General features: G+C 36.7%; 2 protein-coding genes across 2 annotated transcripts; both read left to right on the top strand.

Moving 5' to 3' along the window:
* Positions 1-2,044: 2,044 nt before the first annotated feature.
* On the top strand, positions 2,045-7,226 carry tbcb (tubulin folding cofactor B). The gene is made up of 7 exons (XM_007549468.2): positions 2,045-2,217; positions 3,223-3,379; positions 3,481-3,624; positions 4,582-4,678; positions 4,982-5,173; positions 5,957-6,029; positions 6,113-7,226. The coding sequence occupies exons 2-7, from the start codon at positions 3,260-3,262 to the stop codon at positions 6,225-6,227; spliced, it is 741 nt and encodes a 246-aa protein (XP_007549530.1). The 5' UTR covers positions 2,045-2,217; positions 3,223-3,259; the 3' UTR covers positions 6,228-7,226.
* Positions 7,227-8,197: 971 nt separating this feature from the next.
* On the top strand, positions 8,198-22,714 carry clptm1 (CLPTM1 regulator of GABA type A receptor forward trafficking). The gene is made up of 14 exons (XM_007549467.2): positions 8,198-8,317; positions 13,455-13,585; positions 14,556-14,679; positions 15,004-15,162; positions 15,272-15,389; positions 15,478-15,563; positions 16,047-16,167; positions 16,267-16,511; positions 16,986-17,079; positions 17,201-17,391; positions 18,239-18,334; positions 18,958-19,093; positions 19,822-19,989; positions 21,303-22,714. Exons 1-14 carry the CDS (start codon positions 8,267-8,269, stop codon positions 21,464-21,466), a joined length of 1,884 nt encoding a protein of 627 aa, XP_007549529.1. The 5' UTR covers positions 8,198-8,266; the 3' UTR covers positions 21,467-22,714.
* The last annotated feature ends 496 nt before the right edge of the window (positions 22,715-23,210 follow it).

The raw sequence follows: 23,210 nt of genomic DNA, 5'->3' as shown, positions 1-23,210 counted from the left end.
GTGCTTTTACACGCTCCAAAACTTTTGATGGCAGTCGCCCAGGGCGGCATTGGCGAGGCAAAGAAGGAAGGGCGGGGTTGAGCACCCGGTAATTGTAAACTTTTAATATGTAAATGTTTATTGAAAGTATGCAATAATCTCTGTTGTTTCCTGTAAACAATGTAGCTGATGTATTTTCTGTCGATCTTATTTGTCTTAAAGTCGGCTGATAAGGCAAAAAAATGTCTCATCATTTTTGCCTTATCAGCAACAAATAATATAAGGTACCATTATCACTACTTTTTACCATTAGCTCTACTATTAGAGGTGTTTTCGCTAACGCCACCATTATAACTGTGTTTGTTTGCCTGTAGTTTGCGCTACCTGAGTTATACTTCCAGGTGCGAGTGAACATGTGTATTTGGGTCAAAGTGAAACATGGTGGTGGTTCCATTATGCTCATGGGTCAACCATTCTTAGGATGGAACGGGGTTTTTATTGAAAGATGGATAAAATTATGAATAGCTCCAAAAACGTCAAGTGTCTTCTAGCTAGTTGTAAGGATAAAGAGAGCTATAATCTTTTTCTGGATAACAGTGAGAATAAACATGTTTCTAAATGAAGGTTTATCTGCATAGAAGATGCCAGAACTGTCGCTATATTAGTCCTTATGTTGTTTATGATTTATCTTTTCCCACTGGATCAAACGGTCTGTTGAGCATTAGGTGGTTTATATGCAAATACAGTCTGCAAAAACACATACCAAAATGCCTCCGCCAGCTACATGGATCTAGATGATTTTTGCAGTTGATAAGAATTATTTATTTTTGACAAATTAATGAGTCATCAAAAAATGTAAATCATGACCCAGTTCAGAGATGCATTGCTTTCCTCATGATTTACTTTTGTTTACGTTGCGATAACACATGATGAAAAGATATAAAAGCCGAAACTATAAAGATGAATGACAATCCCTGTGTAATATGATCTATGGAGACCTGCATGTACTGAGTACAAGAATGTAAATATTCAGGTAAATATGCAGGTTAAGGAGATTTATCTTATTTCTCTTCCTGTTAATCCAACATCCTTTAATCTGCAGTGTTCTTAATGTTTATGTGACATGAGGGATTAAAGAGAACAGGATGTTTTTCTTTTCTGTGGTAAACAAAATTATAATTTAGCTTAGTTTTCTTTTTTCATCAATAAAAGCATCAAATTGCGGACAAAGAGAAACAGAAATTGTTCATATTCTAACACCATCCACCAGCCCAGCCAGTTTGGTTTAGTAAAGTATATTTTTCACTGCCCTTTAACACACGGCTCACAATATAATAANATAATAATAATAATAATAATAATAATAATAATAATAATAATAATAATAATAATAATAATAATAATAATAATAATAATTAATAAAGAAATAGTTTTAAATACTTATCCCAATCCAAAGCCACGGGAGTTTTAGAGATTTCAGTGCATCAAATGTGGAAGTAAATAACAGTGGGACACTTTTGAGGCGTAGGGGAGAAATAGCGCCCCATATTGCTGAGGGTGTCCGATTTAGGAGTCAGAAATGTGAAAATCGGGCCATTTTCACCACTTTTCAAACCAAATTTAAACATCCGCTCATGTATTTTAACCACAAAAGGGAAAATGTCTATTTTCTGCTATCTTCTCCTCCTTAAAAATCTCTAAATATCTAAATCTACCAATCCAACTTATCAGTATCAGTCCAGCCTTCATTTTGATGCTCTAAAATCAAGCTGATCATAATTAATTTCAACACTTAATGCCGATGTATCCATGCCTTCGTCAAAGAATTCAACACTTTTTACGGGGTATTTATTTTGGCCATTTGCACAATTGCGCTGTCTAGTGGTTGATCCTACATATTGAGATTTTTAGTTCTGTCCTTTGATTGGTTGTTGATTTTGTCAAGTATTTCCGGTGGAGGAGGTCTTTCCGTTGTTAGATCGTGTAACAGTAATTTTTATTGGTTGAGCTCGTTCTATCTCCAATATGATTGGTGCGTTCCTCCCAAGGCGTGTAGAACCTTCCAGAGCAGGGCGTAGCAGGAATTGGAGTTTGAGTTTTCTAGCGTAAATACAAAGCGAGCCTAGGTTCACCATTTTTGTTTTAGTGTCGTTGTAGTTTATAACGGTTTTTTAACCGTACACGGCTAGCCTGTTTTCTCAAAACTTGTTCATACCGCTGGAGATAAGACACACAAATGTAAGTAAATGTCAGAAAACTGTGGTTTAATCGAGGTGTCTCAATGGGTCCAACGTGGCTGCTGCAGCTGCTTACCACCAACCCTATCAGCTAGCTAACCCAGAGTGTAGCCAACGATAGTCATATTTAAAATGACAGCGAAAAGAAGAAACCTCATTAAGTGAAATTAATCTGGAATAAAGACGGGATAAAAGCCACTTTGCTGGTCTAAATGCTTGCTGTGATGCACTGAAACATGATGACTTGTTGAAAAATACTGCGTCCCCTGGCAAAAACGTGGAGTCACTGCCTTTGTAGGATGCAGGATATTTTATTATTACATTGTTGCACCTACGGTAACATCTACTTCCTAATAAAGTAGATGAATAATACTTTATTGCAACTTTTCATGTTTTTATCCTGGTTACATTTGTACATTGCATTGTCTTAATTACTGGAGACTAATTGTTAGTCAAATTTCGACAATCCCTTTAAACGGTTGACAGATTCGTTTTGCAGGATGGAAACTGTTCATGTATATATATATTTTTTTCGTATTTTTACTTGAACGCTTCATTAGATAGAAATCAGGACTCTCTGCTGTTTAACTTTTTATTCTATATCCTTGTTGTAAAGATTGGCTGCTCTCCTAAAAAAATAACTTCATAGTAATCAGGCCAACTTTTGATAAATGCAGTGGCACCAAACAAATATTTCAGCATCTTCTTCTTGAGCAGTTCAGATCAAAGGTTTTCTGTCGCTACATTTAATATACAATTACATTTCAGTGACTGATTTCACTTTGTGCAGTGAAAACGTACTTCCTTTGTAAGTATCAATGATGCCTTGTTCTCCCGGCCAGGTCGTCATTGTAAAGGATTTGTTCTTATCAACATCAGAGAGACTTTCCCGGTGTAGAAATGGACATCCTTTCCTCTGAAGTCGCATAAAAATGCCTTATTACATGTTTAAAATCTTTTCAATTCTGTTGGATGATCTGTTGATGGTATTTATTTTCATTTGTAGAAACAAGTTTTTAGGTGGGGCCCGAACAGAGTGCAGGATGGACGGTGAAGTGACGGTGGTTACCAACCCTTTTGTGAATGTCCGTATCACAAGCAGCCTTTCCAGCTTCGAGAACCGCCGAAGGTTCAATAAAAGAATTACTATTGCAGAATTAAAGGTAATATACAAGTATAACATCCCTTGCACTTTACTTTGAGAATATTAACTAGTTCTACTTTCTAACTTTGGTCTATTCTGTGTCTACTCTCTTGTGCTAAGATGCTCCTGGAGATGAATGTTGGTGTACCTGCTTCCAGCATGGACCTGGAGATTTTTAGCACCACCGATCGGTTCCTACAGAAAATCGATAACAATGAAGCTTTATTTGGTTCCTACCCTGTGGATGATGAATGCAGAATACATGTACGTACAATATTAAAAGTACTTGAAATGCAATATCTAGTGATACGGTAGATAAAATGTAAGTTACAGTAGATGTAAAATTTATTTACAAACTATACACTGGTTGAAAATCTAGGAGTGTGTGATGTTAAAATTGTTTTCCTTCTTAAATTAAGTGTGGAAACACACACAATTATTGGTCAGATAAATTGGGAATGTTTAACAGTCCTATCTGCTTGCATTAGCCTGCATTCGATACTCATAAAGTAAAGCATCTATTGATTTAATTGCAGTTTTGACTGTCGTCAGCGTGCTGCACCATCACTCGTTAACGACTCTCCTCACATCGCTTACAGACTTCCTGTCAAATATATGGTCTGGGGTATAGGAAGCAAGGGTTTGTTTATTTAAATGTGCGCTGATCCAAAAAAAAAATATATATATCTGATCATCTTTAGTTTTATGTAAAATATCTGAAGGTTTTTTTGCAGAACTTGACTGATGCTATTTTTAAAAATTGGGTGGAAATCTGCATAAAAATCTTTCCATGTGAACTAGCCATAATTCCAGATGCTTTTGGGAGATGTGGACAAACATGATCACCTCTTGCATTAAAAAGGAAAAGCTTATTTGATAAAGTTGCTGTTGCCCTTTAAGCAGCTACTGTGACCAGATTCTGTGATCTTTTATCAGCTGTAAAAAACAGTTGTTTGTAATGTGTTCTCTTAATATATTGCTCTAGAAAGTTGTATAATAAATCCTATTTTTTTCTTTCTCAAAGTGACCCTAATACTCCCTTGCATAAATAAAATTTTGACCTTTACAGTGACTTTATTTTAGTATAATCAGAATGTGTGGATGGCATCAGGTTTTTTTTGTTATTGTTATTGATGTAGATAGTTTACTGTAGTTAAAAAACTACAGTAAAATGCTTGTGGTTGTTATATTATTGTGTTTGTCTCTTTGTTTCCTGACCAGGTTATTGACAGGAGTGGAGGACAGACCAGCGAGTTGTTTGATGATTCCAAAGTGGAGAAGTTTGAGCTCTCAGATGAGGCCTATGAACAACGGAAAGGTACAAATCTCTCACATTTCTCCTCTTAAATTTGTTCCTAAAACAAATCGTGGATTAAAAATTGATTTGAGAAATTTTTAATTTCACAAACTAATTATTTTGAAAGTGACAAGATGAGTATTAAAGATACATTTGCAAGCCACTTTAGTTAAAAACAAACTAACTACTACATTTTAGTTAAGTAAAAACTCTTGATTTGTTGATCATCCATTACAAATGTATGCTTCCATGGCTTGAACCTTGAGTCGCTCTTTGTGGCTTTGATCATTATTGCTCAATGAACAAAATGCACATATCTTGTAGAATCCGTCCGGTCATTCTTAAAGAAGCAGAATTTAGGCCGCTTCAACGAGGAAGAAGCTACGAAGAAGAAAGCTGAGCTCACCATTCGGGAAGAACAGCAGAAAACTGCAGCCGAGGCCATTTCTGTCGGCAGCCGCTGCAAAGTGGAGGTCCCAGGGCAGCCCACAAAGCTTGGCACGGTTATGTATGTTGGTAAGTGTGCTTAAAGTCTATTTCCAGATTCATTTACCCTGACTGGTGACCGTTGGGTCAGAAGCAGTAATAATATTACATTTCCTGATATGTGGAGTATATCTGGTTTATTCGAGCTGTAAGAAACGGTGAGATTTTCAGCTGATAAGATGGAGTACAGCAAGCTGCTCTATTTTGTCTGTGTGAGTTCTTAGTGTGTGTCTGCTGGATTTGAAAACTCTGGCACCATTTTGGAAAACAAAGCATCTTTAAACCCAGCTGATGTTGCTGAAGCAAGGAGTTAGAAATTAAAACAGCCAAACATTCTGAATGCAGACATTACAAAAATAAACTAATATTCCCATTTTATTAGTAACCTGTCAGTTGTCCTGAAGTTCCACTTTTCTGTGTCTGAGCAAAATCTTGTGCCTCTGGTGTAATATTTTAAAACAACATGAATATATGGCATAACACGCTACCGATTACTGCGACTGAAAGAGAGTAGAGACTTCCTTTGCTTTGTTGCACTTAAATGTGCAGCTTTAAGTTAGTCTCAGTAAACACTGTTCAGAAACAGTGTTGAAATCCAAAAATTCAACTTGGTGTTATTTTGCTTAAACTATCGAGCTGATTACTGGTAGGAGTATGATGTCTGTTAAAAACACATATGCTTATTTTTGTGGTTCCTATACAGTCTTCAACATTTTCCTTGGCTGTTTAAAACAGGGGGAAAAAGATTATGGAAAAATATTAGCATTTACAGGCTTTATTCCCTGTCCCACCATCTAATGTGTATCATTGTAGGTACAACAGAGTTCAAGTCAGGTCATTGGGTGGGTGTGAAGTACGATGAGCCCCTTGGAAAACACAATGGAACGTAAGATGAATTATTTTTTCCCCCCATTAATGTAAACAATTTTTGCAAATTTGAATCTTAACTTATTTTTATTGTGTGTCCAGCGTTCAGGGAAAGCAGTACTTTGAGTGTCAAGACAAATATGGGGCATTTGTGAAGCCGTTGAATGTGACTGTGGGAGACTTCCCTGAAGAGGATTACGGTTTGGATGAGATATAGAACTGTTCTCATTGTTTTTTTGTTTTTTTTGTTTTTTTTTCTTGTTGTGGTCATTTATTTTAATTTCAGATCCACTCACTGAACAGAGAGGAAGAAGAATGAGTGATTTATCGTAACAAATGTTCCTGTTTGTTCCGTGGATGGCATGATCCAAAGGCACTTTAGCTGGAAGTTTCTTTTCGCCTCAGCCTCACAGAAGTGATTAATAAATTTGTGACTTTAGACGAGTCATTTAAAAAACTAGTTACATCTGACAGTGCTGCACACAAGAAGGTTTGTTTTTTCAGATTAATGTATTTTAAGTTTTCTTATTTTGTTCTGTTTTTGAATCAGTTTGAATATTTTTTATTTTCAATTCATGTCAGCATGTCTGAATTTTGTGTAACTGCGCATATTTACAGTCGTATTGTTTAAGGACTGTCAATCGAGTTTAAAATTCACTCTAATCATACTTGACAGTAAAAAGGGTCACTCCAGGTTAGTAACTTTGTGATTGGTAAAGGTAAATCAAAGCTGCAGGCGGTGGATACTTACATTTTTTAAAACAAGTCGCTCTCAGAAAATGCATCACATTTATTTTTTTAAGTAACAGGTTTGCTTTTTCTGACACTACTGCTGATTTTTTTCTTCTTCTTCTTTTTTTTTTTTTTTTAAAAGACCAACAAATATTTCCCTTCTAAGCAAAACATTGCTGCTTTGTTTGTCACATGTCACCACTCACATCTTTGTGCAACTGATTTTACTCAGTTACCTGCAGATCTCTGCAACAACTGCATCACTCGGTGTCAAAGTGTTGCATCTCAAATTGATGGTAGACTTGCTTTTGTTATATGTGAAAACACTTGGCATACTGTTTAATTTGGAAAAATGTAAAATTGTTATAATTTCAATGTCTTTTCAATAAAGTTGGTGGTAATTATTATTCATTGACCTCTAAGGTGCTGGTGACAATATGTGCCAAAGGATAATCCACACTAATAAAGACAGTACATGTGATCAGCATTTGTTTTTTTTTTTTGACTTGTAATAATAAGTGAGTCATATATTGTAATATTTGCATTCCTGACCAACAATCTGATTTGGATTTTTCATAACATGAAAAAGCTTTTTCCTCCTCAGATTTTTGCTTTTGATTTTTGGGCATAGTTAAATATTTTAGCTTATCGATCACAATAATCTGAGTAAATACAAAATTTAGTTCAAAAGACGATGTCATGTCTTGAGTTTTAAAAACCTACTTTGCTAAATCGCAAGTGCTCTGTGATAAATCATGTTTTGGTTAATATTAATAGCCACACCAGGGCATATCACTATAGAATCAAGTAATTGTCAGTACCTGCCAGGCAATATGAGGTAGGATAGGATCTCAAAAATCAGCACATCCTATCTGGATCTAAAGAAATTCAAGAAGAAGAAGAAGAAATGAGAAGTCGGTTACCTTTATCAGTCTGGAAAGGGCGTTGGTACCTCAGTGAGAGCCAATGTATACAAATGAGAAGACATTGAACTGTGGAAAACTTGCCCAGGAGTTGTTAAACTAATAAAACCAAAGAAAGTCATAAGATAATGTTTGGCCGTTGCTTTGTATATTTAAGCTCAAACATATTTGATTATCTTGCAGGATAAGATTCAAAGCACACCAGCAAGTCCAATGTCTTGGAAAAATAAAGTGTGGATCTGAATCTGATTAATAAGCTGTGGCATGATGACTTTTATCATCCCGTTCAATTTTGAAAACTTTTCCATATCAAAACATTTTGTTTTGATATGGAAAATAACCACTTGATTATAGATAATGATTTTGATTATAACATTAAGTTACCAGGAAATGAATGACCCATATGTACTAAACATTATGAAATACTGTTATTTTTATTTCTATGTTTAATAAGTTAGTTTTTTGCAACTCGGTAGATGTTTTATCATTACGAGGGCGATGAAGGTACATCACTCCGATGACGGTACAACGGGAGTCTCGCGAGACTAAGCGCAGTTTCCCAGCCAGCAAGTGTGGTGTTGCGCGATAGAGACGAGGAAAGATGGCGACGCAGGGGAGCGAGTCAACTAAACCTACAGTCAGCAACGGAGAGGTAAAATAAATGACAACCTTACAGTGGGTTTTTACTCGTCACGTTCGGAGAGTTGGAGTCGGTTTGACGGTTTCAACGTAGCGTTTGCTCGTCCTAACATTTAACCGTGACAACCGTCGCTGCGCGAGCCTCAGTGACGTTGTCAGTGCCGGTTGGTTTTAAAACGACCTCCCGTCGCCGCTTACAGTGTGTTGTGAAACCGGGACTGTTAACGAGTCGAGATACGGAGCAAAGGAAGTGTTGACAGTAGAAAATGTGCCCGAAGGCGAACCTTAAAATAATCCCGACTATATGTTAAGTTTAATGTGTTGGTGTTTAACCAGCTGACAACCGCAGCGTGACAGTTAGCTATCACAAGGCCTGAACCTGGTCAGCGCAGCGTGGCTTGGTTAATGGGGCCAGTGTGTTCCCACTCATTTCAACTTTAGGTTAAACCCTTTCATATGCTATTTTCCTCCTCGGTGTGAATGGTGACCGTTCAAATGACAGAAACGCTGCCTCTTAAGATTGGTCAGGCAGGGGAACCAGATGTAGCTTAGCCAAAAACTGCCGAACAAGGTTCCTACGCAGTCTCTTTACAGAATGGAAAAGTAAGCATAATGAATTGGCTTCAATTCGACAGTTTTTGGCTCCTGGACAGCTTTAAAAAGCTCTCTCAAACAATCTACCCACACTTTTCAAATTTGAACCGGTCTATCCTTCAAAAGATATACATTCTCTATTAGACCATTAAGGCTTGTGAAACCTTCACCCAAGGGCAGTTTCAGTCCTTTTTATTGTCATCTAAACTACCGTGGATCAGCTTCATTTCTGGGGAAAAAGAACCCGAAATTAGTTATGTTTTGAATAGTTATAACTCACACTATTTACTCTGAAAAAGCACTAAAATTAATTTTAAATAAAATTTGTGTAGGTTTTATGCAAAGACAGATGAAGAGTTTTGTTTTTTAAAAGCTTAAATTTGAGGTCATTTACGTTCCTCAGGTTACTTTGTCCCAAGATCACAAAATGCTGAATTAAAATATATTTTCATCATATTGGCCTGAACCTACTAGGAACAATCATCACTGAATGTTTCACCTTTCAGCAGGTAGAGGAAATGTTAGTTAATTAAATTTATAATAGTCCTGTCATTTGCCAAAGGGTCATGTTTGTTACTGTATCAATATATTTTCACCATTTTAAAACATCAGCTACCATAAACCCAAAAACATGAAGCTAGTGATCTTTCTCAAAATAAAATGTATAGTGAAATTCTCATACTGAGACATAAATTGTTTCCAAATCTTGATTGAGTCCTTTTTTGTTTATAAATACTTGAAAGCTTCATCCAGACTGTTTGATTTATTTAAGAATTCCTATTCATTTTGAACTATATTTTATACTTTTTTGTTGGATCAAAATTTTAACAATTAGTCCTGTATAGATAACTAACAGCAAAAGGGGAAAAATATGTATTTTGAGAGTGTATGCGTTATTAAAAAAAAATGTAAAAACTGCAACCCATAATAGCAGATAAAAATCTGTTTTTTTATCTGCTAACGTCATAGCGCAGCCATTAATTGCTAATCAAGTGATTGAAAATCAAAAATGGTAACCACAAAAGCTCAAGCAGCTCTATGATTTAATTTGGAGTATCTGACTAGCTGACCAGATGTGTGGATGGTGAGTGGATCACGTAAATAAAGATATTAGACCACCACATACCACGTCATTTAAAACTTTGGGCGTCGTAGATACACATGTAGTTCCATTTCTTTACAAAAAATTAAATTCTCAATATGTAAGATTAAATTGCTCAAGCAAGCAGAAGGACAGAAAGTCGCAGCAGTATATTTTTATTTAAAAGATGGGCATCTTTCTTGTTTATGGTTAATGCATTCAGTGAACATAGCTAACTGTAGATGCTGTGGTATATAAATGCAGACCTTTTATCATAATTTATATGTGTTGTATAGGACTTTACTATTTTGTTTTAAATCATAAAATGAATTTACAAAATTGACTTCTTATTGGCCCTGTGACAGACTGGCGACCTGTCCAGGATGTACCCCGCCTCTCGCCCGGAACGTTAGCTGGAGATAGGCACCAGCACCCCTCCCGACCCCACTGAGGGACAAGGGTGTTCAGAAAATGGATGGATGGATGGATGGACTTCTTATTGTTTATTTTGTATGAATAAGGCTTGAAATGAATAAGACCATAAAAGTAGGAAAACTGACAATTTTTTATTTTTTGTACTGCATATTTAAAATATTTACTTGCATGTAGATATCAAAAGTGGAGGAACAATCAAGTGGACATTTATTCCACTAAAAGTCTGAGGTCCTAACTTGGTGTCAGCATTAGTGGCATAAAAGTTTCAATATTTGTAGAGAGATTTCTTAATGCGCTTAATGTAACACAGCTGAAAACAACTTGGGTGAAGAACTAGAACAGAGAAGATTCAACCTTCCCATAGAAAGTAAAATAGTAATATGGAGAACTTAAGTGTACCTAACCAGGCAGAGATTGATCTAAATGAAATGGAAGCAACCAAAGGAAATGGAAAAACAGACACTAGATAACACAAGACATTCAAAGATGACTAAATAACCAGAAGATATACGCTTGACAAACACATGCGTTATTTAGCTGGTAGAAAAGGCCCACGGTCTTGTATTTGTTCCCTCTAATTAAGTGTAGTGTTGCAAAAAGACAGTATTTTCTGAACATTAGTCATCATAACATGTTACTAAAGGTCAGTGTGAATCATCACTTTAAACCACTTCTCTCCTGTGTGCTTCAGTCTGATGCCCGTAAAAATTCAGAGCATCGTATTTCACAAACAGATGAAAATATGAAGGATGAAGCAGCAGTGAGTGGCAACAAAAAGCCAAAAATGTGGATTATTGTATGTTGGGTAGTTTTAAAACTAAAACTCTTACGTTGTTGTTTTAGATTCATTTTACAAACATATTTGCAACATTTTTGTATCATGTATTTTAATTCTATCAAATGTTGGTTTACAGTGTTTGCATCAGCTTCAAAGGGATTCCTTAATTTTCTAAATTAATCAAAGGTATTTGAGTTAGAACATAGTTGCCTCTAAAAAAACAAGACTTGTCTCTGTTTGGGAATCTAGATAGGGTCTTCAGGAATTTTGTGAATGTACTTCATGCATTTGGAATGATAAATTTTACAGCCCTTCAGGATTTTGTCTGCCAGAAAGAAAGATGCTTAGCTCTGGTTTCCATGTTCCCGTTCGGGACAATGCGTTAAGTGTCTCTTTGGCAACGCAAATGCTGTGTAAAGATAAATTTATAATTAATTACAGAACGAGCAGTTTCCCAGCTCTCCAAATGTCCTGTTGCTAATCTGGAGAAATTTCTGAGACGGCATTTTGAGAGGGGCGTCAGTCGATGACGCCTGGTCAGATTTAATCATAAGTGTATGGTCTGCTCTATTCTGTAACAGCAATGATCTCAGCACTTCAGTCAAGGGTAGATTTCTCTTGCATTACATCTGAATGTAACTTTGGAAAGCTTGGGTGAATCAGTCTTGTCACACAAAAACAAAGCTTTCCAAACTCTATTTTATGATATTGCTGTCACAAAGTGTTGATGTTTGTCTCTAATCCCAGATAGAGGGGTAAAACTAGTGTGAATCATTCAGCTGGACAACCTAGTCAATGATTAAACTTTGTTCAGCTGGTGTAAATTATTATCTTAAGGTGAAGAGAGAACCTTTTTCTATTGCTGAGTGTATTTTTGGGTTTTCTATACATTTGTTCCATCTAGGAAACAAAAGTTTATGTCCCGGTTTATTAGCTTCATTTTATTTTTGCATAGCAGGATGTGGTAGTGAGGATGAAAAGCCCTATTTTTGTCCACTTCATAGCCTTCAACAGTGAGCTTTATTATGTTGCTAAGCCTGTTGGATGCTACAGATCTTCTCATTTCCTTGTCTTTGAAAGTTACAAACATAACTTGTTGAAACTGATGACACTCTTAGCTTTGCGCTGTCTGTTTTAAGAGGCCAACCAGTGCTCTCCCTTGTGTTTATAACAACAGAGCAGATTAGATGGTTAGATGGATAGTGAATGAGTCTCCTGACTTGGCATGTGCTTGTCTATTGTGATACTTGAATAGACTGTGACCTTGCCAGAGGGGCGTGGGGTGTTACATTGGCATGCTGCAGCTTGGGGTAAAGTGACCACTAATATCAGCTTTTACTGATCCAAGCGATCATTTACAGAGACTAAAACCTTCAGATGAATATGAGATGGAGGTCATTTACCTTTGGCCTCTACTTCTAAGGCTGTATAATTTCTTTTGATAGAATATTATGAACACCATTTCTTTCACCATTCAGGTGTTTTGTAAAAGAAAATCTTACTTAGTTATTGCCTCATAAATTAAAAAGATCAGTTATTATCCATCAACGTGATTTGTGTTCAATTAGAGGGAAACTTACCATATAGATTTTAACTTAGATCAGGTTTTTGGCAGCTAACTAAAGTGTAAATGTTTAGAAAGAGACATTTTCCCATCATGCATCTTGTCCTTATCTAGATTCTTACAGTTTCGACCAGTTGCAGTTTCTGCACAATCTTAAAAAAAAGTGTGATATTTTGGATTTAGTCTTCTTTCCATACCTGGAAAAGAAGACTTTCCAGGTATGGAAAGTTTTCTTTCCATACCTGGAGAAGATACCTGGATACCTAAATACCTGGATTTAGGTATTTTCCAGGTATGGGAGTCTTCTTCCATACCTGGAAAATACCTAAATCCAAAATATCACACTTTACATTTTTTAAGATTGTGCAGAAACTGCAACTGGTCGAAATATATCTATTGCAAGACTTTTTATTTCCCATTTTCCCTTTACGTCTGTCTGTCTGTTTTTATAGTTTTTTTTTAATCAGTTGAAAATTACAAATGGATTAGGAAGTATGTAATAAAGTTGCATAAAAATGTTTGTAATAACTAATACTATTCTCACTTTTTTCATTTGTTGAGCAAATCAAAGTTCTCTTTCAGCAATACTTATTTACACACTGGTTTCCACTGAGACATCGTGACATTACCCACTGCTGCATCACCAATGAGTCTTCTATTTGGCCACACTTACATCTTTTTCATGTTTGTGTTTATAGGTAAGCAGCAATGGAACCGCTGCAACAACAGACGGTCAGACTGTGCAGACAGCTGAAAATGCCCAGGATCCTCAGCAGCAGCAGCAACAAGCACCTAATGCCTGGCAGGTCATTAAAGGGGTCCTCTTTAGGTGAGCTTTACTTGCCTTTAATTCAGACTGAGTAACTCATTTCACCAGCTGGCAGATAAAGGACTAGTGTGTCATTGTAATAATAAATAAGAGGTTCTGTATTCTATTAGAATCATAATGGAGTCACTGTTTTATTGAAGGATACAAGTTGTTGGAGAATAATGGGCTGCAGGTCACTTAGTTCGCTGTGCTCCAGATCTGTGTAGAGACTCTGCAGTCGGTCTTTCTACTTCTCTTCTCTGGGTCATCATCTTTTCTGTGCAAATTGAACCATAAAGCAGAGGACAAAAAAAAAGAATAATTTTCTAAATGGTTGAGAAAGATCGAGTCCTGAAATAGAAGCTTTATTATATTCCAATTTCATTTTTGTTGTTGTCCTGACACAGCTGCTTCTTCAGTTTTCCTGAAAGATCTATTTTATTTTTTCTAATTGACTCAAATGTCATCTTCATTTGGTTACTGCAGTTAAAAAGTGATATCATTTTTAATAAAACAGAACATCTTGTTCCTTCATTGATGTAATTGGTGATCTTTTTGCTCTGTGGTGTTCTGTTTTTTGGTGTTTTAAATCACCAAAAAACTGCAAGATGGGAAACTGCAGGCTTTATTTTTTTATAAATCCGTTCTTAGGTTTTAGTTAATGATCAACTTAATGACTTAATGATGTTTACATCCAGATAAAATATATTACTACTTGAGCTCCAATTAGTTGATAGTGAACAAGCGAAACATTTTAGAATTTTAATTATCAGTCACTTAAGTGGAGTCGTCCTGTTAGCACCTATTCCCCTTTCCACCAAATAAAAAACTCAAAAGTTTCAACATGAAATCAAATTCCAATTTTAATGTGAGTACCACAATTAAATAAAAATAACATTTGACATGTTTTTATCTTCTCTACAATTTTTACCTTCAACTGTATGTCAGCTAAATCAACATTTTACTGATTTGGTGTCGCTTGTTTCTCCAGAATCTTCATAATTTGGGCAATCAGTAGTTGGTTCCGCAGAGGTCCGTCCACTCCTGACCCCAACACCCCAGCAGGGGCCCCCAGAGTACCCAGCAGGAACCTCTTCCCCAAAGACACCCTCATGGTACAGCACTTTTCCTCTTTGTCTTCCTGTTTTGTCATTTATGTGAATTAAAGATACATAAAAAATAACACTATCTAGTGTCTTTTGAAAGTTGTGTGAAATATCTTTCACAAAATTTGAGTTTAAATTTAGTAGGCATTTATATTTTTTCAAGGCACTATACATATAAAAAGAATCTTCATTCCTAAACAGCCCTCATGTTGGGATCCCTAACGTAATCTCACTGTGGCCGAGTATTAGCATGCTCTCAGCCTATCTGGCTGCATCTCTCCTGACGTTGTAATAAGATAAACACCTTTTTTTTTTTTCTCACCATGCCTGCAGGACCTGTACATCTACGTGTCCCAGGAGGAGGTGTTCTCTGACTTCAACAACACAGATGCCCTTTTCTGGTTCCACAGGGACCTGGTCTATGGAGACTGGGCCACAGGGGAGAGCGGAGATGGCTGCTACCAGCAGTATAAAGAGTTAGACATCTCAGAGGTAGGGGTTTCTGAGAATGGGGGGCAGGAGGGTTCTACAGTGGAAGAGTGTCTATTATAAATTTGTGTCTGCGACTCTTAATGTCTTCCCGTTTGGTGGTTGATTGCAGAAAGTTCAGCAGAACGGCTCCCTGTACATTCATGTCTACTTTACTAAAAGTGGATTCCACCCCGACCCGAAACGCAAGGGGCAGTACCGCAGGCTGGCAACAGTTCATTCAACAAAAAGTAAGGAGCAGGAATACACAAGTTTTTAAAAAAAATTTTTTTTACAGCAATTAAATAACCACTGATCACTGCTTTGTTTTTTGTGCAGTGCTCAATAAATTCAAAAGAAGAAAGTTTCTGAAAACTAAGAATCTGCTCACAGGAGAGACGGAAGCAGATCCTGAGATGATTAAGGTGAACTGACACAAAAAACAGTTAAGGCTAAAATGTTGTCTAACCCCTGCATTTTTGTCTGATATAACATCCCCATTTCAACAGGGGGCAAAGATATTTGTTGTTTAAGGAAAGAGGGGGGGGGAGGATTTTCAAAATAAAATTTGATACATTTATCAGAACCATCTTTTTTTTTTCACTTGTAACAGAGCTTACCTGTACCAATTGGTCGTATATAGCTTCATATCAAAATCACATGTAATGTAGCAAAGATTCCTGGGAAAAGTTGAACACAGAGAAAAGAGAGCAAAGAATTTAATCACTAGAAATATTTTCTTATATAAATGAAATGAGCATAAAAGCACCAACACATTTCTTCTACAAACTGGATAACCCAAGTAAAAGATAATTTATTTAAATTTTATCAGTTTTTTTTAAGTAGCTTTCCTGTTTTTGTTGTTGGCTGTTGCTGCTCTGAAATGTCTCAACTATATTTCCTCACAGCGGGCAGAGAGCCACGGTCCAGTGGAGATTATCTCCCACTGGCACCCCAACCTGACCATTAATATGGTGGATGATCACACAGCCTGGGTGAAAGGCTCTGTCCCACCCCCTCTAGACCAATGTGAGTTTCACTTCCTGTTTTCAATGTTTCAGTGGTAACTGAATTTCTAGCGTTTTGGTTTTACGTCTCATATTCCCGTTGTTCTGTGTCTGACTCCAGATGTTAAGTTTGACGCAGTAAGTGGCGACTACTACCCCATAGTTTACTTCAATGACTACTGGAACCTGCAGAAGGACTACTATCCCATCAACGAGACCCTGACCAAACTCCCGCTGAGGCTCACCTACTGCCCCCTGTCCCTGTGGCGCTGGCAGCTCTACGCTGCCCAGAACGCTCGCTCGCCATGGAACTTCCTGCCTGAGGACACATACGAGCAATCTGACGAAGACCAAGACTCCGTCAAGGTGAGCTCCCTCTGCTAAATACAATGATGTGTTGTCATGTTAGTTGTCCCGTTTTTGGTTGCAGTAGTGTAATCTATTAATCTATTGTTGTTACATCAGAGAAGAAACCTGCAGGGCTCTAAATAATAGTAAACATTGTTTTAATGAAGATGAGAGTAAGAGCAGGAATATTTTCAAATTACAAGAAGGATGGAAAAAATGAGGATGATTAAATTTGTGTTCACAATATTTTAAAAATGAGTTTCAGTAAGGTTTGCTTCACTGGTACATTAGTAGATATTTTTATTGCTTTTTGTATTAAAGAATATTCCAGTTAATTATTCATAACTTGACCTGATTTGGCTCTTCCTTAGTCTTAGTGTGATTTTGTTATCTTAGTTAAATAAACCCTGTGAACACTTTTTTGGTGTTTGTTTTTAACAGATGAGAAAACTTGTATGCTTTAACATTAAAATGTTGTTTTTTCTTGTACAGGTCGCCCTCTTGGAAACCAATCCATACCTGCTGGGACTCACCATTGTGGTGTCTATTGTACACAGCATCTTTGAGTTCCTCGCTTTTAAGAATGGTGAGTAGGCATATATTTTTTCTCATTTTTCATCAAAAATAGAAGGTGTGTTAGTGCGGTCTCCCAGCTGAGCTTCCCCACATCATCCTCTGTTTTTCTTCTTTTCTTTCCTTCCCATTAGATATCCAGTTCTGGAACAGCAGACAATCTCTGGAAGGACTGTCTGTGCGCTCCATTATATTCGGGGTGTTTCAGTCTCTTGTTGTGTTGCTGTACATTTTGGACAACGAAACCAACTTTGTGGTTCAAGTCAGTGTCTTCATCGGTCTTCTAATTGATCTGTGGAAAATCACCAAGGTTATGGATGTCAAGGTAAGTAAATAAACACTAACCAACGTGTGCATTTTGCTGTAAAATCTGGGGAAGTTTCTATGTTTTAGGGAACAAGCTAAGTCAGAACCAAATTAAACATGTGTATGTATATAACTAGGCCTGTCACAATAAACAATAAATCAATTAATCATATGATAAACTCGAACAAACTAAATTAATTTTCATTTGCTTGACATATCATTTTTCTTTTTTCTCTTTCTATCAAAACTGGTCTTCAGTCTGGTGCTCTGGTCTCAACTATCCCTTTTTGTGAAAGAGTTTTTTCTGCAGGGACCTCAAAATTAATTTTATTTGTTATTTCTGTTGTTTATTTATTTTGGATATTAAAAAGGTCTTCCAGTTTCAATGTTTAAAAGTCGATCGATCTTTGAGGAAGTGTTCTTATATTCTTCCATTATATTACTTGAAAATTGTCTCAAGACAACAATATTATCGTTTATCACAATAAGTTCTGGGACAATTTATCGTGACAGGCCTATAGATAACATGTTATGCTTTTGAGCTTAGCTGGTGAAATGTAGCTTGAGGAGGTATTATGCATTCTCCAGAGATAAAGTATCATTTTATCGCACAGTCAAGCAATTATGTTGCCTTCAGTAGTTATCAAAATTCTGTATATATCTAAAAGAAATTTGACTTTGCATTATAGACATAATTGATGCCTTGAAATTGGCCTCCATCTCTTTAAGAAGCTCTTACTCTTTCTAACCCCCCTTCAGCACATCATGGCAAGAATTATAGTGGGAAATTGTAAGGGTTGGGCTCATTACTTATTACCAGATTTATGTGAATTTCTCTTCTGACCGTTATTTTTTGCTCCCTCTAGTTGGACCGAGAGAACAAAATTGCAGGGATTCTTCCTAGATTGGTGTTCAAAGATAAATCAACATATGTGGAGTCTTCAACCAAAATCTATGATGACGTAAGTTTGCATGATGTTCAAGATGCAGCACTCTAGTCATGTTTATCCCAGTAAATTCAGTTTAAAAAGGGAAACTCATGTAAAGATTAACTAAATACTTTGATACATTTTTTATAGCTAAAAAAATAAAAAGAAAGCTGGAATATCATTAAAGGCCAAATTTAAGTAAAAGGGATCTCTGGTAGAGATGTGACGCTACGGCCTGTTATAAACGTTGGTATTGCTGACCAGCGTCGTCGCCGTCTTGCAAATAGTCATTGACGCCTTCTACAAGTAATGACCGGGGGCAGAAAGCTTAAAATGGTTATTGCTATATTCAGTGCATTGTGTCAAAGCGTATTTTTGAAAAGTTAAGTGGAAGGAAAATGTTGCCCAAGTAACTGAAATAATAGTCATCGTTAACAAACGTTAAAAAGAGTTTCGCTTTTTAAATTGAATTCACCTGGGCTGATGAAGTTGAATCAGTCAGCAATGTTGTTTCCTTTTGGCAACCCTGAATGTTGATGCCTGATGAATGACCGACCTGAACGGGTCTTTTAATTGTATTTTACATCAATGAACATCAGTGTATGTAAGTAGCACAGAGTTGTGTTGACCTCCGTTCTGTGTTGTTGTGTTAACAGATGGCCTTCAGGTACTTGTCATGGCTGCTCTATCCTCTGTTCGGCTGCTACGCCGTCTACAGCTTATTGTACGTAGAGCACAAAGGCTGGTACTCCTGGGTACTCAGCATGCTTTATGGCTTCTTGTTAACCTTTGGTAAGTTTATCTGATGGTTTCATGCCCTTTATTACATGTTTTTTTTTCTGCTGCATGGAACATTTCCAATAATCTCAGCTGTGACCATGTAAATAAAAACAAATCTAGATTTAGAGTAATTTAGGCTTGAAATGTTACACCTGTCGAATCAAGACTTTTTGATGTTGTTTTTTTTAATTGGAAATTGTGGGAAAACCCCTAAAACAATACCTGCATGTACTTTCTTTTAGACAGTAAAATGTGAAATATCAACAAGATAAGCTCTTGGACTGAAAGTTTTATGCTGATTGATTCTTTAGAATTTTAAATATTTTAGTATTTTAGATTTTAGGTTGTCTTAAATATTCAGATTACAGCAGCAAAACGTTCAAAGCTGTTATAAATTTGTCTTTTTGTGTCTTTGTGTTGTAGATTTCCCCAAAAGATTATTATTCTGTTACTAAATGTTCAGCGCTTCTTTATCTGTTGGTGATCATACACTAACATTCCTGTGTGTGCTTCTATCGTTTTATTGGGATGTTTTGTCAGGTTTGCTGCATCCCTTAAACTGTCCCTGGTTGCAAACACACCTGCTGGTTTTTGTACTTGCATCATAGTTGCACTTCTATATTCCCTGTAGTCTCTGTTAAGGCTTTGTGTATTTTTAGACATTGAATTGCACTCTGACAAGCTGCCTGCTTGCTTTACTGAGTTGATTGTATAACCAGCTGCTTTCTATCTCTTTTTAGGTTTCATTACAATGACACCGCAGCTATTCATTAACTACAAAATGAAGTCTGTAGCTCACCTCCCGTGGAGGATGCTCACCTACAAGGCTCTCAATACCTTTATTGATGACCTGTTTGCTTTTGTGATCAAGATGCCCATGATGTACAGGATAGGATGCCTTAGAGACGGTAAGTCCTTTGTTGATGCAAACTCCCAAGTGCTTGAGAAGAAGACGACAACTGGACTTCTCTCTTGTTTCTTGAAGGCGAATGAGAGACGAAATAACATGAAACAAGAGAAGTCCTGTTGCCTTCTACTAAAATATTTAACTGATAATCTATACCAGCTGATAATTATGTTAATCAGAGAATGTTATGTGACTAGAAAGTGATGCACGCTGTTTTTGTTTGATGCATTTTAGATTTTCACTCTAGAGGCAGTAAATCCAGAGGCTTTGTGTTTGTTTGGAGGAAGATTTGCTCAAATTCTTTTGTTTAATATCAACCAGAAATGGAGCTCACAAATATTTGCTCTAGGAATCCAGCGATGATTCAGACCTGCTGTCCAGATTACAATAATGCTGGGATATCCGCCTCAACTTTTACTGTAGTTAATCCTCCAACTCCACCTTGTGGCAATTAATTGTAGCTACTTATACGAGTTTTCTTTTAATTTGGAAGACATCAGGCTTGATTCAGCTCTGATGGTAAAAATCAGATATAAATATTCTAAATATTTTGAATTTTGCTTATTGTAATTTTACTTATTGCTTATTATAAGATTTTCTCCAAATACATAGTTATTTGGAAAATGCATCAGTAGTATTGTTCTTTAGGGGTTACTTGATGTAACTATATATATATATATATATTAACCTGTAATAGTCGTCTACAGTTGAAGGAGGGCCTGGATTGGTCATCATGCTTTTCCATCTGTCTGCCATATTGGATTTAACAAAAATGTTCTTGGCCTTGCAGCTGATGGCCAGTAGTTGATGGTGTATTTTATGATGCACTGGTGTCCACTTCAGTGGTCTGTGTGCTTTTGTACCATAAAAATGTAGCACAAGAAGCTCAAGAAAACGTCTTTTAGAGAGCTGTCCACTGCAGTGATCACTTTGTATAAAAGGCACATGGTGGCAAACTTAACTTCTTATGCTTATATTTTAACATCATTTTTTTCTTGCCACTTTCAAAGTTCAAAATTTTGGCGTGTCCAACTAATAGTTGCTCTGCTGGCAGATTCTACACTGCAGTTTGTGGTTGTAGTGTGACCATTTGGAAAACTTTTTATGGGGCAACGTATTTGGTAGTTTGGATATTAAAGGTCATACTTATGAGAACAGAAAAGCCTCAAAACTAAACTCCAACTATTTGTTGTATAATTTAAATTTTTTGAAATATTGTTTTTTTGTTTTTTGATGATGCTCTCTGAAACGTGTTGCTAATTTTGAGCCGCACTGATTCACTGACACACCCGACTTCTGACTCCTCTCCTGCAGACGTGGTGTTCTTCATCTACCTTTACCAGCGCTGGATCTACCGGGTCGACCCCAACAGAATGAATGAATTCGGCACCAGCGGACTGGACCACACCCAGAACAACACCGCAGAGACCACGCCCGCTGTCACAGACAAACCAGAGGGGGAGAAAAAGAACGATTAAACACGACCCCGCACTTATCTTCTCCCGTGGCTCCGACCGCCGGGGCGAAGAGGACTTGTGAAAGTTAGTGCAGGGAGCGGAGTGGTCGTTTAGCCGTTTAATGGACGCCGCTACAGAAAAAAAAAACAAAAAAACAAAACAAAAAAATAAGAAAGAAACAAAAAAGTTGCAGTTTAACTGTTCCTTCTGATCTCTTTGTGGATCCGCAGAGAGTCCTATTCAGTGTAGACTTGGTAAATTCTCATTTCTGTTCCACCACCCTCCCCTGCCCTCTCGTTTTGCAGTTCAAGTGAAGTAATACAAAACGTGACGTACTGTATTCTGTAAGATTTCTTTCCGGAGGGTGACGATGTGTTCGGCTAGATGTTGGAAGGGGAACAGTTGCCAGATTTTCCTCCATTTTACTTTTTAAACAGGGAAGAAAGAGGCCAAGTGCAACTTTTCTTTGTGTCGATTCCTTGTGAATTTTTTTTTTTCCTTTTCATTCCATGTGAGCACCGTGTTTCGGGTTTGCCTAGAAACTTGTGTGTAGTGCTGGAGGAAACTGGAAAAGTCCTGAGCCACACTGGAGGACGAGACGTGGCGACCGGAGACTCGACAGACGACCCCGCGGGGCGCGCTGCCCGCCAGACAATGACTACTACACTCAATTTTAAAAATGGTTAATGTTCTAGACTTGAACACAGAGGGAAAAAAAGAAAAAATAACAGCCTTGTTGGTATTAATATAAAATATTGATAATATTGATGACTTAATCTTGTTTTGCAGTCACTGAAACATTCTTTTGTATCTCCTTTAAACTGTACAGACTTATGTTAATAATTAATGTCCAAAATATTCAGAAACCATTGAGTTGGAAGCCTGATTTTTATGTGTCCCATCAGCCTGATGTTTTTTTTTTTTCATTAATCTTCACCAAATCACCACAGCAGCCAGGAAACCAGGAAACGGTCAGATGCATTCTAACAGAATTACAGTGTCTCTTGTTTTTCTTTCTTTCTTTTTTTTAAGCTCTGTAAATCAAAAGAGAAGGGTTCCATGTTGGTGCATATTAAATTTTTGAGCATCCATGTTTATAGTAAAGACTTAAGTGTGATTTGAAATGTCTATGCAATGCTTTGTTTTTCAGATTTTACTTCTAATTTTGTGTTTAAGACCAATTATTATTATTATTTTTTTGCATGGAACTGCCTTTTATTAGTTTCTAATTATATTGAAGGAAATATAATTTGTGTATTTTAAAAACATCCACATTATGAGCCCGTTTTTAATCCTCTAAATTGTCATCCCTTATTATCCTGGTATGTCTGCAGAACGACGGTAACCAGCAGTCAGGTTCCTGCAGCCTAAAGATGACGGCTAATAGACATTCTGTTTGCAAATAAAATATTAAATGTTTAGAAAAATCGGCTGTATTTATACTGACCCATCGGTTTGGGAAATTGAAACTGGTATAAAATTTAAGCTAGTCGGTCCTGACATAGGTTGAGCAATCACAGCAAAGTTATTCAATTAATCTCTTATAGTTTCACTTAAGATAAATGACTAAAATGTACATATTGTAATAAAAAAAAGCCAATTTGCTTCTTGATGAGCTCCACTGTCGTTATATAGACAGTTACAGTGACTGTACACCTTTAAGTGTATATAGTCACCTTATGCTTCGTAACTTTTAACAATAATTGGGTTTAAAATTTGACTTATGTTACTGAAGTGAATTTTCCTTAAAGATTGGCATGTACAC

Source organism: Poecilia formosa, unplaced genomic scaffold, assembly GCF_000485575.1.
Source record: "Poecilia formosa unplaced genomic scaffold, Poecilia_formosa-5.1.2 Scaffold31, whole genome shotgun sequence".
In the NCBI taxonomy this organism is placed as follows: domain Eukaryota; kingdom Metazoa; phylum Chordata; class Actinopteri; order Cyprinodontiformes; family Poeciliidae; genus Poecilia; species Poecilia formosa.
Note: the sequence above shows the minus strand (reverse complement) of the source record. Positions and strands in the feature narration are given on the sequence as shown.

Bases quoted from the DNA above. Each gene is read 5' to 3' on its own strand.
- tbcb (XM_007549468.2), top strand. From the start codon at position 3,260: ATGGACGGTGAAGTGACGGTGGTTACCAACCCTTTTGTGAATGTCCGT. The intron at 3,625-4,581 runs GTACGTACAATA...TTTCCTGACCAG, and splicing joins ATGATGAATGCAGAATACAT to GTTATTGACAGGAGTGGAGG. The intron at 6,030-6,112 runs GTAAGATGAATT...TTGTGTGTCCAG, and splicing joins CTTGGAAAACACAATGGAAC to CGTTCAGGGAAAGCAGTACT.
- clptm1 (XM_007549467.2), top strand. From the start codon at position 8,267: ATGGCGACGCAGGGGAGCGAGTCAACTAAACCTACAGTCAGCAACGGA. The intron at 14,680-15,003 runs GTACAGCACTTT...CCATGCCTGCAG, and splicing joins TCCCCAAAGACACCCTCATG to GACCTGTACATCTACGTGTC. The intron at 16,168-16,266 runs GTGAGTTTCACT...GTCTGACTCCAG, and splicing joins CCCACCCCCTCTAGACCAAT to ATGTTAAGTTTGACGCAGTA.